The sequence below is a fragment of the Cottoperca gobio genome, chromosome 3 (assembly GCF_900634415.1).
Source record: "Cottoperca gobio chromosome 3, fCotGob3.1, whole genome shotgun sequence".
NCBI lineage: Eukaryota > Metazoa > Chordata > Actinopteri > Perciformes > Bovichtidae > Cottoperca > Cottoperca gobio.
Window position 1 is genome coordinate 14,714,229 of NC_041357.1, and position 13,386 is coordinate 14,727,614.

The 13,386-nt window shown below is 42.3% G+C and overlaps 1 protein-coding gene across 3 annotated transcripts in view; it reads left to right on the forward strand.

Annotated features, from left to right (window-relative positions):
- Positions 1 to 1,848: 1,848 nt before the first annotated feature.
- pcdh9 (protocadherin 9) overlaps positions 1,849 to 13,386 on the forward strand; it is a 188,428-nt gene continuing 176,890 nt past the window's right edge. For 2 of the 3 annotated variants that reach the window (XM_029457066.1, XM_029457086.1), the window contains exons 1-2: positions 1,849 to 2,541; positions 3,008 to 6,154. In XM_029457066.1, the coding sequence (XP_029312926.1) occupies positions 3,119 to 6,154 (3,036 nt within the window). In that variant the 5' untranslated portion in view covers positions 1,849 to 2,541; positions 3,008 to 3,118. Of the gene's footprint in view, positions 2,542 to 2,912; positions 6,155 to 13,386 lie in introns of those variants that run through there. The other variant, XM_029457077.1, reaches the window with a different exon arrangement.

Below are 13,386 nucleotides of genomic sequence, written 5' to 3' on the forward strand. Positions count from 1 at the left end.
ATTCTTATTAAATCGAAATGTAATTCTTGTTCTGCAGCAACACTCACACACACACACACACGCCCGCGCACGGACGCACGCACGAGAAAGTGAAGGCAAGCGATGAGTTCCTAATGACTCCAGCAGACCACCAGAGCAAGAAAGTGTTTCACCACTGTAGACAGTTATGTTGTCACTTTTCCCTCCACATCAGGGTGTCAGACTTTAAACTCAAGTGACAGATCACTCCTTTAGCTGCTATCTCTGAGCAAAGGACACTGACGGCGGCAGAGAGGCAGAAAGGTCAGGCCATCAGGTCGGTTGTGCTAATGGACTGCTGACCAGGCATTACGCCAGCCTCTCGAGAGACATTGGCAGCATAGTTCTCACCTCAACAGTATGTGTCCCATGTCCTTTGCATCGCTCCCATCACCATTTGCCAACAACGTGGCTCATTCTCACTTCATGCTTTCTCTTCATTCGCACTTTGCTTCTTACTGAGTCATTAATTGGGTGATTTATTCTGTTCTCACTTCTCACGGTTGTCAAAGAGCATGTACACCAAGACTTGGTTTAGAAATGTGCAGTTTGTGGTTTTCTCGAGCTATGAAGCTCACAGCACAGTTCAGGCATTTGTGAAAGAGCACCTCAAGATGGCAGTGTTCACCATGGCAGGCTTCTCAGCCTTTGAGCTCAACAGCTTGCCTTTCTCAGTAGCAGTACAGCCAGAGAGCTGTGGAAGAAAATTGAGGGTTATCTACTGCATTGAAATTAAGTAATGGTTGGATGGCAGTATGCATTAAAGGATGGCTGTATGGCTGACTCTGATTTCCCTTCTATTAAATCTGCTGTTTTCTATTTGCATTGTGGCACTTCTGACATGCCATTTTGGGGGTTAGTCGTTTCCCGTTACACAGTTCAACCTCCTCTTGTTGCTCTGAAACTTGTCAAGTAAGATCATCTGCGGTTACGGGCAATTCCAAAGTCGCACCACAGCCTCCTCAGATCGTCACAGCTCTAGCACGAGGCAGTAAACTTAAAAAGAAATGCAATTCCCCCTTTACGCAAAGTGCTCGCACCACATGCAGTGTAAAGCTTTGATGACTGGGATAACTGTCAAGGTTATTTCTTACGGACAAATGCTGATGAGTGGCTGCAGGGTGCTGAGTGTGGCGGACGGAGCGTGAATATGCACCCCGTGCAAACATACGTAGACAACGGCTTCTCTGTCTAGAGTGCAATTAGTGACCCTTTCACAAGGCTTGTATTGTAGCCTATATGCCTGTGTTTGTTCTTGGCAAGTCATATCCAGGGTAAACCGCTGCAGTTATATGTATTTTTTTTTCAGTCTTTTGGCTTTTTGTGTCCACTGCAATTAGTGCATTCCTACCTGACAACAGCCTAACAGGTTGGCTTATGCGTTTGATGCGTCCCTTTAGAGCCAATGACTGCTATTTGCCTTTTATATAATCATCAACAGTGTAAAAGCTAGAGTACAGACACTCTTCCCCCCCCCCCCCCCCCCTCTACATTATCATCAGCAGCACACGCAGCTTCATCCTCTTCATCGTCGTCATCACCATCATCCCCCTCCAGCCTCGGGGTTTTTGGTTAAGCGCCTCTGCAGCCTGCAGCATCTTCACGGAGCACCTCACCGCGGACAACCCTCCGGTCTGCATTAAGTGACGTGACTTCGGACCAATCCTGTTGCTGCTCGGGCTGTCGACGCAACTGAAAGAAAGGGGCGGTGTCCAATGACGAGGGTCGGCGGGGTGGGGGGCGTCGGTGTGGTGTACTTCACCACCCCTCCTATGGGTTTACACAGAGTTAGTGCAAGATATTCTGCTCCGGGAGTGAGAGTGCAAGGATAAACGGCACATACACGCTGCGCATCGGTGTCACACTGAACAGCATTTATATTTAGGTTGGCATTTCCAAGTGGGATCGACTCTGAGATTTCTCTTTTTTTTTGTTTCTTAAATTTCTTCATGATCTCTTTTTAACCTTGTGTTTTTGTCGGCTGATTATTGCTGGAGCTCCATGAACTTGAAACATGACGGGACAGCAGTGTCTCCTTTTGCGTTCACCTCGTCGGCGCCTTCACCTTAACAGGTAGCCGCGGGAGAGAAAAAAAACGCCGGTTTTTCTTGGGACGTGTACGGGAGATGAGCGTTGGTTTTTGGGACCGGTTCTAATGGAAGACGGCACACAACACTGATCACCTGGCTGTGTCCGTTGGAGAGCGACGCTGATCACCGCAATCACCGCAGGTCGCACAATTAGATCCTGTCCATTCCTCAAGTTAAATGAGGGAAACGTTACTGCGACATATGCAGCATCTAATTTATCCCAGTTTGTGCGACCAGCTGATTTTAGACAAAACCTTTTCTTGAGTCTGATTACTCCTGCGGGGCAAATATTTTTTCTTCTTCTCTTTCCTGGACCCAAAGCTTGATCTGACTGAGAAGGATATCTTTGTCCGAATAAGCTCGCAGGTACACTGGAAGAGAAGACTATGAGCTGACACACTCCGGCTTTTCTCCTGCGCTGTAACGGATTTGGGTATGTACGATAAGAATAGGTCTCAGTTGCCCACTAAGAATTCAAAATCTGTCTGAGCTCATTTTGTAGGCTTCATTCATGCGTTTTAGGAGCCCACACACAGCTAAAGCTCTTTAATTTAAGTGTAACATGAATAGGAGTGTGTAATGTGTTGTGAAGTTTGTGGCCATGGGGGTTTGAGATGCTGAACATTCTTAGTGACCTTAACATGTGGAGGATTTAGAAAGTGAGCAACAGACATGGAATGATGTCTAAATGGTTGCTGCAGTGTTTCTTTTGATTTTTTCCCTATGAATTGTTGATAAAGGCCTTTGGGCAGATTTAATAGTGATTTGTGTAAAAAAAAAAAAAAAAAAAGAGAAGAAAACAGCTGACTGTGAGGTTGGGGTTGTTTGTTAATTAAATTGAATTACTGTGCATGGCAAAGTTATTTTCACTGAAGAGAAACTCTGTCATGTATTCGTAGGTTTGTCCCTGGAAGATTCCTGCCATCACATGCAAGGAGTCACTGCCTGTAACAACGTTGAATAGAAAGAAACCTTTGACTTGTGAAGGCTGGAAACACATTTACGCTGTCATGGACCTAAAAGACTATTACCTGTTGGGTGCCCTACTTGCCTGCATATGGCTAGATCCTTCAATAGCCCAAGAGCTAATCTACCCCATCAGAGAGGAGTTGCAAGAAAACGTCCTCATTGGAAACATACCAAAGGACCTAAACATTTCCCATACAAATGCTGCCACTGGAGCAAGTGCTAATCTTGTGTACCGGCTCGTCTCCAAAGCAGGAGATAACCCACTGGTGCGCGTTCTGAGCAGCACAGGCGAGATATTCACAACATCAAACCGAATCGACAGAGAGAAGTTGTGCCCCGGTCCCTCGTTTGAGGACAGCGAGTGCTCCTTTGAAATTGAAGTGGTCATCCTTCCTAATGATTATTTCAGGCTGATTAAGATCAAAATAATTGTCAAAGACACAAATGATAATGCCCCCATGTTCCCGTCCCCTGTGATCAACATCTCCATCCCCGAAAACACGCTCATTAACAGCCGATTTGCTATTCCTTCTGCCACTGACCCAGACACTGGCCCCAACAGTGTCCACAAATACGAGCTCATCAACGGGCAAAGTGCCTTCGGCTTAGACATAGTCGAAACGCCTGAGGGGGAGAAGTGGCCCCAGCTCATTGTGCAGCAGAATCTGGACAGAGAGCAGAAGGATACATATGTGATGAAGATCAAAGTGGAGGATGGTGGCAGTCCACAGAAATCTAGCACTGCAATTCTCCAAGTCACAGTAACGGATGTGAATGATAACAGACCGGTGTTTAAAGAGGGTCAGATAGAAGTGCATATACCAGAAAACTCCCCTATTGGCACGTCTGTTGTGCAGCTCCAGGCCACAGATGCAGACATAGGGGCTAATGCAGAGATACGTTATGTATTTGGGACTCAGGTGTCACCTGCTACGAAAAGACTCTTTGCATTAAATACAACATCTGGCCTAATTAGAGTGCAGCGGCTTCTGGACAGAGAGGAGACTGCTATTCATAAGCTCTCTGTTTTAGCCAGTGATGGCAGCTCTAGTCCTGCCAGAGCTACTGTTACCATAAATGTGACCGATGTTAATGACAATCCACCTAATATAGACCTGAGATACATAATCAGTCCCATTAACGGCACTGTTTTCCTCTCGGAGAAGGATCCCATCAATACCAAGATAGCTCTCATCACAGTGTCAGACAAAGACACTGACATCAACGGCAAGGTCATTTGTTTCATAGAGAAAGATGTGCCCTTCCATCTCAAGGCAGTGTACGACAACCAGTACTTGTTAGAGACATCTGCGCTGCTCGACTATGAAGGGACCAAGGAGTATAACTTTAAAATCGTAGCTTCTGACTCTGGGAAACCGAGCTTGAATCAGACTGCCTTGGTAAGAGTTAGGCTGGAGGATGAGAATGATAACCCGCCTATTTTTACTCAGCCAGTTATTGAGCTGGCTGTTATGGAAAACAACAAGCGCGACCTGTTCCTCACTACACTCACTGCCACAGATGAGGACAGTGGGAAAAACGCAGAGATAGTTTATCAGCTGGGACCAAATGCATCATTCTTCGATCTCGACCGCAAAACCGGGGTTCTGACTGCGTCCAGGGTTTTTGACCGGGAGGATCAGGATAGGTTTCTCTTCACTATAACGGCAAGAGATAACGGGACACCCCCTCTGCAAACGCAGGCAGCCGTAATTGTAACAGTGCTGGATGAAAATGATAACAACCCAAAGTTCACACATAACCACTTTCAGTTCTTTGTGTCTGAGAATCTTCCTAAATACAGCACAGTGGGGGTGATAACTGTGACGGATTCAGATGCTGGAGAAAATGCTGCTGTTTCTCTTTCGATACTGAATGACAACGAGAACTTTATCCTGGATCCTTACTCTGGAGTGATAAAATCTAATGTGTCATTTGATAGGGAGCAACAGAGCTCCTACACTTTTGATGTCAGGGCTGTGGACAGTGGCAGGCCTCCTTGCTCCTCAGCAGCCAAGGTGACGATCAATGTCATCGATGTGAACGACAACACCCCCATCGTCATCTACCCCCCATCCAACACATCTTTCAAGCTCGTCCCTCTCTCCTCTATCCCAGGATCTGTGATAGCAGAGGTGTTTGCTGTAGACGGTGATACAGGGATGAACGCAGAACTCAAATACACCATTGTGAGTGGGAACAACAAAGGTCTGTTCAGGATTGACCCTGTCACAGGGAATATTACTCTTGAGGAAAAACCAGCAGTGACTGATATAGGCTTACACAGATTAGTGGTTAATATCAGTGACCTGGGATATCCTAAATCTCTCCATACGCTGGTGCTGGTATTTCTGTATGTCAATGACACTGTGGGCAACTCGACACTCATCTATGATCTCATCCGACGCACCATGGAGACCCCAATTGACCGAAACATTGGCGAAAGCAGTGAAACTTATCAAAGTGGTGACTATTTAACCATAATGATAGCCTTTGTTACCGGCGCTTTAGTGGTAATTATTGTCATCTTTGTCACTGTGCTTCTGCGCTGCCGCCACGCTTCCAGGTTCAAAGCTGCACAGAGGAAAAAACAGGGGGCAGAGTGGATGTCACCAAACACAGAGAACAAGCAGAACAAGAAGAAAAAGCGCAAGAAAAGGAAATCCCCAAAAAGCTCCCTGCTCAACTTTGTCACCATTGAGGGGAACAAGCCTGACGATCCTGCCCACGAGCCAATCAACGGAACCATCAGTTTGCCCACCGAGCTGGAGGAGCAAGGGATTGGACGCTTTGATTGGAATGCCACGCCTACCACAACCTTCAAACCCAGCAGCCCAGACCTGGCCCGGCACTACAAGTCCGCTTCCCCTCAATCGGCCTTCCACCTCAAGGCCGACACGCCGGTCTCAGTGAAGAAGCATCACGTGATTCAGGAGCTCCCATTGGATAACACATTTGTTGGGGGCTGTGACACCCTTTCCAAGAGGTCCTCCACGAGCTCTGACCACTTCAGTGCCTCAGAGTGCAGCTCCCAAGGAGGGTTCAAGACGAAGGGGCCCATGCACACCAGACAGCAGGTAAAAGAGCACTTTTACTGGTCTATAAGTACTGCCTATAACTGCCCTGTTCCACAGTGCTAAAGTGCCAGTCTAGATTAGAGACTCGCTTACTGTGAACCAGCAGAAAAGATTACAGGAGACATACTGCTTCAGCAAGTTCCACTATTTCTCAAACTTAAAAAAGAAAAAAAGAGAAAAAAGTAACTTGAACAACTGCTAATTAATGGAGTTGATTATGGACTCAACAATCACATGCATACTTTTTGGGGAATAATTATAGACTGATGTTTTGTCATTAATATATATTTAATTAATATTAAACAAATGCAAGTGGGTGAGTGATTGCCTTGCCTTATTTTGTGTATTCAGCACCCAGGTTAGATCACTGGTAAAATGTACCAACATAACATTAATTGTGACTCAATGTTCTCTGTGAAAGAAACATTTTTTTCTTGCCTATCTACTCAGATTACTGTTTTCATCGTAGATAAATGCTGCACACATTCTTAGAAAAAAATAGCTGACTTTTCACCTCTCTCCTCATAAAACTGAGTGTATTCATGTTTTTATTTTTGTTTGTTTATTTGTTTTGATGTGTATTGTTATATCACAAAAGATGTTGTAACCTTTTCAACACCTGCAGCAATAACAACAGTCAATAATTAGTCCGCTGCGGTGGTATTGTGAATGTCACTGTAGGCTTTGCTACATCATCTAAACTCGAATTAAATGCCTCTTCTCAAAGCACACAAGCGAACTGACTGAAGCTAGTCTGGAACTTGATACACATCCAATTCAAAAAGGATTAGCCAATAATGAGCCTCACATTTCAACATAATCCATGCTGCTTTTTATCAAAGCCTTATTAATTTTTCTGCTAATAAAGCACCACTACACAACACACACACTTGGAACACACGTGAACAAATACAGGGAGCAGCAGAGAGGAGGGAAGAGAGAGCGTACGGAGGGGGAAAGGGAGGCAGTGTGAGAGTGTTGTCAGTGGGTCAGGCTTGACGGGTGGTGGTACTGAACCTTTAGGTGGCAGTGTTGAGCTGCATGGCACAGCCTGGCAATACGCCAACCTGCAGTGGACTTGTAAATGCAAAGGAGGAAAAGGAAGGAGTGAAACCTATGTTGGTGTTCTTAGTGAAATACTCTTGCCTAATGATGCACAGGGAAGATTGATATTAGCAGTTAAAGATGTGAGTGATAAGATATATCCGGAAGAGAGAGTGGAATTACAGGGGTGACACTGTGCGACTCCTATCGACGCATACCTTCGGGTCACTGCATCTGGGGTTGCATTTAATGTGTTTCTGTGTGAAAAGTAGCAGTGAAAAGAGGCATTCAGTTTGGCGTCATTTGCCAGCCGCCCTTGGTGTGCGTGTGTGTGTGCGTGTGTGTGTGTGTGTGTGTGTGTGTGTGTGAGAGAGAGAGAAAGAGACGAGACAAGGCGATGAAATGGGTGACGGTGGGGGGGAGGGATTCAACCCTAGAGGAGGACACATGAGATATGACACTATACTGTAAGCACAACTTCATTGATTCGCTCAGTCATCCCACAATACCACACAAGATTTATTGGAATCAATAATTCTGACAAATGATTCAAAGAAGCACACAAACAGAGGCAGTGTGTTCTATATAGCGCCATTGATAATATAAATGATTTACTGTTGCAGACACTTTTGCTCACACGCGTTCCTCTGAAGTGTTGTGTAAAATTTGATTCATATTTTTCTATGTACTTGTGTGGAGTGTAAATGTAATCCTCTTAGAAGCCAAGGGTTGAAATGGACCCTCAAGGTGTGCCTCAGTCTAAATCTCTTTTCTTTTTACTCTTTAATGACTCAAAGTGGTTCAATGTGACCATCTTCATTCTATACTGTCACCTATTTTTAGAACTGGAAATTGAAACATAATCATGTCATGTCCTGTCAAATTCATAATCAAATGGTATTTATTTATTGATGAAACTATATTATTCAGATCCAGACAATCCCACCACCTTTTAAAAAGTCCAGGGGAAGTGAGATATCCTTCTCTTTAGCAATACCTCTGAATTACTCAAATTAATATGCACTATTTGACTGCACACAAAGGAACACTTACTTGTCTCCTTTCTTATTATTGGAAGGAGAAGGTAATTTTCTACCTTTCCACTATTTGCTAATATCTTTCTTTGGAGATTTGTAATGAAGATTATCTGGCTGGTTCTCAGTCAAAACTTCTCACTGATAAGGATCTCACTTCAGATTTGTGGTTAAATGGCAATTATTGATTGTGGTAAAATGATTGCACTGACTGCACTGACTGCACTGACGCGTCTTCCTGGATAAAGCAGGGTACGCTATCAATGCTATTGATACCTCCATATTTTGATTGTTTTGCACATGCAACCATTTGTATTGACATGCTCATGCCATCTCTATTTCATGAGCATTGATAAGTAGATGCTCATCCAGTGTGTCCAATTCTTTTTTGAATTCTGCCTGTGTATTGAAATAAAAACCGAGAAGAGATTAACTGTAATTTAAAAAAGAAAAAAGAAAGAAAGAATAAAACCCAAAAAATACCAATTACCTTTTTGAGTGAATCTTTAAACAGACAGTAAATCCAAAAGGTAATATCATAGGATTATCATATCATATTCCCCGGTGAGTAGGAGCGCTTTGGAAAAAGATAAGAACTGCATTATTAAAAGAATTCTTATACATACAAAGATGATTAAAAAATATGTCAATATCAATGTTGTTATTCCGTTTTAAAATGTGGTTTGATGAACTGCATTTAAAATGAGTCCAGTATGGTGCTGAATTGTCTCAATATACAAAGGTATATGATGGAATGATGAAGTTAAGCATTTACGTTGCCGCCTTATGAGGAACAAACCATCATCAATCACCCATTGTTGCCTGAAATTGACACAAAATGAGCAATTACGTGAACGAGGATGTTCAAGAGAAAGAAAAATGTGTTAAAGCTGAGGGGAATAGCTTTTAAAATTGACCACTCTTAGAACTTCAAACGCCATTTTGTTCCGGTTCTCAAGAGTCACGTCTATGCAACATCAGCCACAATCAATAAATAAATCAGGGGACTGAAAGGAAATTGATGAACAAGAAGGCGGGGAAAAAGAAGTTGACAACAACAGCGAAGCATGCAGGTTTGAGTGGTGTCTTCCTCTCAGAGAATACAGAACATAGGGAATAGAACTAGCAGCAGTCTACTACAGTGTCATCACAGACGAATGCCTAGTGGAATCTGCTTTATAGAGACCCCTAACTTTGCTGATAGCAAAAGAAGCAATCCTTGCCTTTCCCCCCCCCCACACACACTTATTATTTACCCTCCAGGGACCTACATTAGTGTAAACAACACTGAGAGAAAAAAAAAAGCATGAAAACACTGTCCTAGTTTCTCAAGGCAACACAAGCATCTAAGAAACCAAGTATAATCATAGCCGTTTCGCCATCAGTCTTACTTTCTTCCTTTTTAGTAGTCTTACGGGGAGACATAGATGTGGCTCACTAACATAACATGAGCCCAGTGGCTAGGCATTAACCATGTGCACCAGATCCCAAGGCTCATGTTATGGACACATTAACATGGTTTTACAGAGTTTGAAAGAAGTCACAGAGATGGTGTATGAAACGTGCCAGAGCGATTACTATCCATATTTTAAGTTCTCACTCTTCAACATTAACCTTAAATGTCAATTTAAGGCCGCTAACTGTCTATTGAGTTAGCACGCATAGATAGACATGTGTACATTCTTGCAGATACACAAGATGCGTCCTCTTTCCCCTCGATTTGTTATGGTAATATACATTATATGCTAGGATGCACAATTATGGGCCTTATATGCTTTCAGTTGTGTGTAACCATGGGGCCTGAACACTTCATGTGCAAAAGGCTTAATTGCTGTGGGTTATTAGTGTTTTTCTTGCATGGCAGAAAAACAAGCACTGAAGGGAAGTCTGTAAATACGGTTCAGTTAGCCCACACTGCTCTGATGTGCTCTTCTGCAGCACAGACCAACTGTATTTTAGCTCTGGGGACACAGTATAGCAGCTCCCCTTTGTGCTGCTTCACTATAGTTGCAGCACATATAGAACATCTGACAATATATGCATATTAGTTTGACTTAATCCAAATCATTCTGGAGACTTTTGTTTGAAATGTTCTTCCAACACGCATACCATTTTCCTTCTTGTTGTGACTACACTACAACAATAATAGACTCAGTTAACCAAAAAATTAGCAGGCAATTAGATATTACAGTAGCTGTAGTATTCAGTTTAAAGTGCAGAAAAAACCTGCGAGGAAGAACAGGGACTCTTTCGCAGAGTATTCCTGAAGCTGCCCTGTCAGTACATTTAATGAATGGACGTTCTATGCAAACAGGAGTTTGTACAGACCATTGTAATTATGGAGCCTTGGGGGAGTCGTCCTTCTTGTGCAGGTTCATTTGCCACATTAATAAGGGGATTAGTAGTACGTACGGGGGCTGACGGCAGAAGGAGAAGTTTGAGAAGATTAATGAACTATGACAATGTTGCACCTGAGGGGAAAAGTCTGTTGCAATATCTTCTGGGTTGTGCTGACACAGAGTTTGGCGGTATGAAAGAGGAAGATGGAGAGAGGCCAGTGATTGTTGCCGACTGTGATCATACATCCTTCTCCTCAGCTATCCTGTCACTTCTTCGGGATGCTGTGCTTTTTTATATCTCTTATGCTGTACATGTCCATGACACTTTTGACTGAAGATGTTCCAGTGGATTCAGAATTCTCGTGAAAATAGTGACACCAACTTGTAAAATCTCACCATTTCTGTGCTTATTAATAAATACAGTGGATAAAACTGGATAAATAAGTATAAAGACTTTCACCAAATCCTTGAGCAAATTCTGTGTTGTCTACAATTGGGTCGGTTGCCAACATCAGTTTAATCATTAATCAAGCTACCAGTAGATGCAAGTAGAATAACTCATATTGCATTCTCTTTTTGAGTATAATGTATCAGATCCTTAAAACAAATGTAGCTATCAGGAGATCGTAAGCCAATAAGTCCGCGAGTGAAGTTTATATCAAAGCTTTAAATCATCAGTGGAGGATTTGCAGGGCTCTTTACTGCAGAGAACATTATATTTCTTTAAAAAACTTGTCATGTACTCTATGTCTAGGTGGGTAAAAGGAAATGAAATGGATTGCGGGCTATACTAAGGTAGTGGGTGAGAGTGCTACCAGAGTAGATTATTGCCCCAAGGGGGATCCAGTTTTGTCTGCACAAAACAACAAAATAAATCAAAGCTCCCTGTTGGTACATTGGCTGAACTGTGGAGTTCATTTATATGTTTTTATTTTCCTCTGTTGAGAAAAATGAAGTGCTACTGACTTTTAATATATTTATTTATTTATTTATAGCCTTTTTTTTCTTTGTTGTTTATAACTGCCAGGGAAAGTATTGCCAAAACACAGATGATGGCAAATTACCAGGAATTGCATTTGATTTTTTGTGAACATTTTTATTAATTTTCATTTGCGTCTTACACATTTTCATACATATTTTGAGAGATTTTTTCTCATCATTACACTGTTTTATTCTTGAAACTTGTCAAAAATCCAATTTTGATAATGACAAACACTGTCATATATCAAAAAGTCTTACATGTGTGTGTGTGTGTGCGTGTGTGTGCGTATGTGATTTTTCTTTCTTTCTTGGTTTGTTGTTTGTCCATCACATTTGGCTGGCAACCCATTTATCTCAAATTCATCATCCATATTTGCAATTTCTCAAAGCAAATTGATTGATGATCAATCTTCAGGGAGTTTGCTTTGTGAAATTAATGTTTTGCATGCGCAAAAACCAAAGTCATTGTGGCTTTTGTGGGACTGCCATTACTTAATTCATCTCCATGTTTTCACTAATCCACAAAACACATTTCCCATTTTTCTAAGGCAATCAATCAAGTTGACATACTAGCTTCATATTTTTTCTAACACGGCATGATGTGAAAAACAAACAGCAGCCTAAAAACACTTACAGTATCAACACCTCATCTGAATTCTCTCAAATTTACCTTAAATACAAGAGTAGAGGGTGGAAGAAAATGTTTCTTGACTTGTCCAAAAAAAAGAAAGAAAATTATATAAAAAGATGAAGTTATGATGCTACTTCATTGTTTGAATGCCCCCCACCCCCACCCAAACAACCCATCTCTCCTTTCCACTCCTCACTTGGCCCCTCCACCCACTCCTTATCTTCCCTGTCTCCAGCCCACACCTTTCACACATGTTTTATTGGGGTCAATGCAGTTACATGCAATGCTACATCACCAAGGGTGTGTTCACCTTTTGTGTTCTGATCACTTGTGACAGATGAGGGTGCTTTGTGTACGTAGCCCCACTTTCTTCCTGTTACCACCCTCTCTCCCTTTACCATTAGAGAGACGGGTGTGTGTATAAAAGATGGGCAAAGTGGTGCTGTATGTCCTGACATGACAAACCCAGAGGGAGACGTGTCCTTGTCATTGGGTTGTTGTGTCAAGTGACACACAGGCCAATGCTCTGTCACTAGCCTGTGCCAGTGTCTAGACTAATAGTTGTGATAATGGCATTGCCAGCCAAAACCCCCCTCAAGCAAAGAGCCACACTTGACTTGAAATGTGACTGCCATTGACTGCTTTACCGCTGGGCCCCATAGCTCACAAAGACTCTGTAACCCTCATCGATGTAAATCTTTCTTGTATATATGAGATGTTTCATGTAAATTGAACTCCTGGTAATCTTGCCTAATGTGCTGTGTTAAACAATAATGGACTTGTTTAATTTTCTTTTGTTTTATTTATTTGCCCTGCTTTCTCCTTTCCCTTTTTTTTTTTCATTGCAGGGTATACATTAATTATATCTGAAATAAACTCTGCCGGTTATTCAGTACACTGCACCGCATATTCTGTTAAAAAAGCTTTATTTGAACAGTGCTATCCTTTATAATTTCATAATAAATGTTTCAAAGAGATCATTTCTTTCTTGTTTTTAATTTGTCCGTTTGTTCTCCTCTTGTGAAGTTGTGATGAGACATTATGTATAAACTGGGATATGTTTCAGTCAAGCTACTACGTGTGAAGCAGTTCTAATCAGCATTTGTCCGTAAACAAGCGCCTCTGCTGATTATAATGCCAAGTTGTGTATTTTAAGAAGCAAACAGACTTTCTGGTTTGACTAAATCCAATATTTGAAATGAG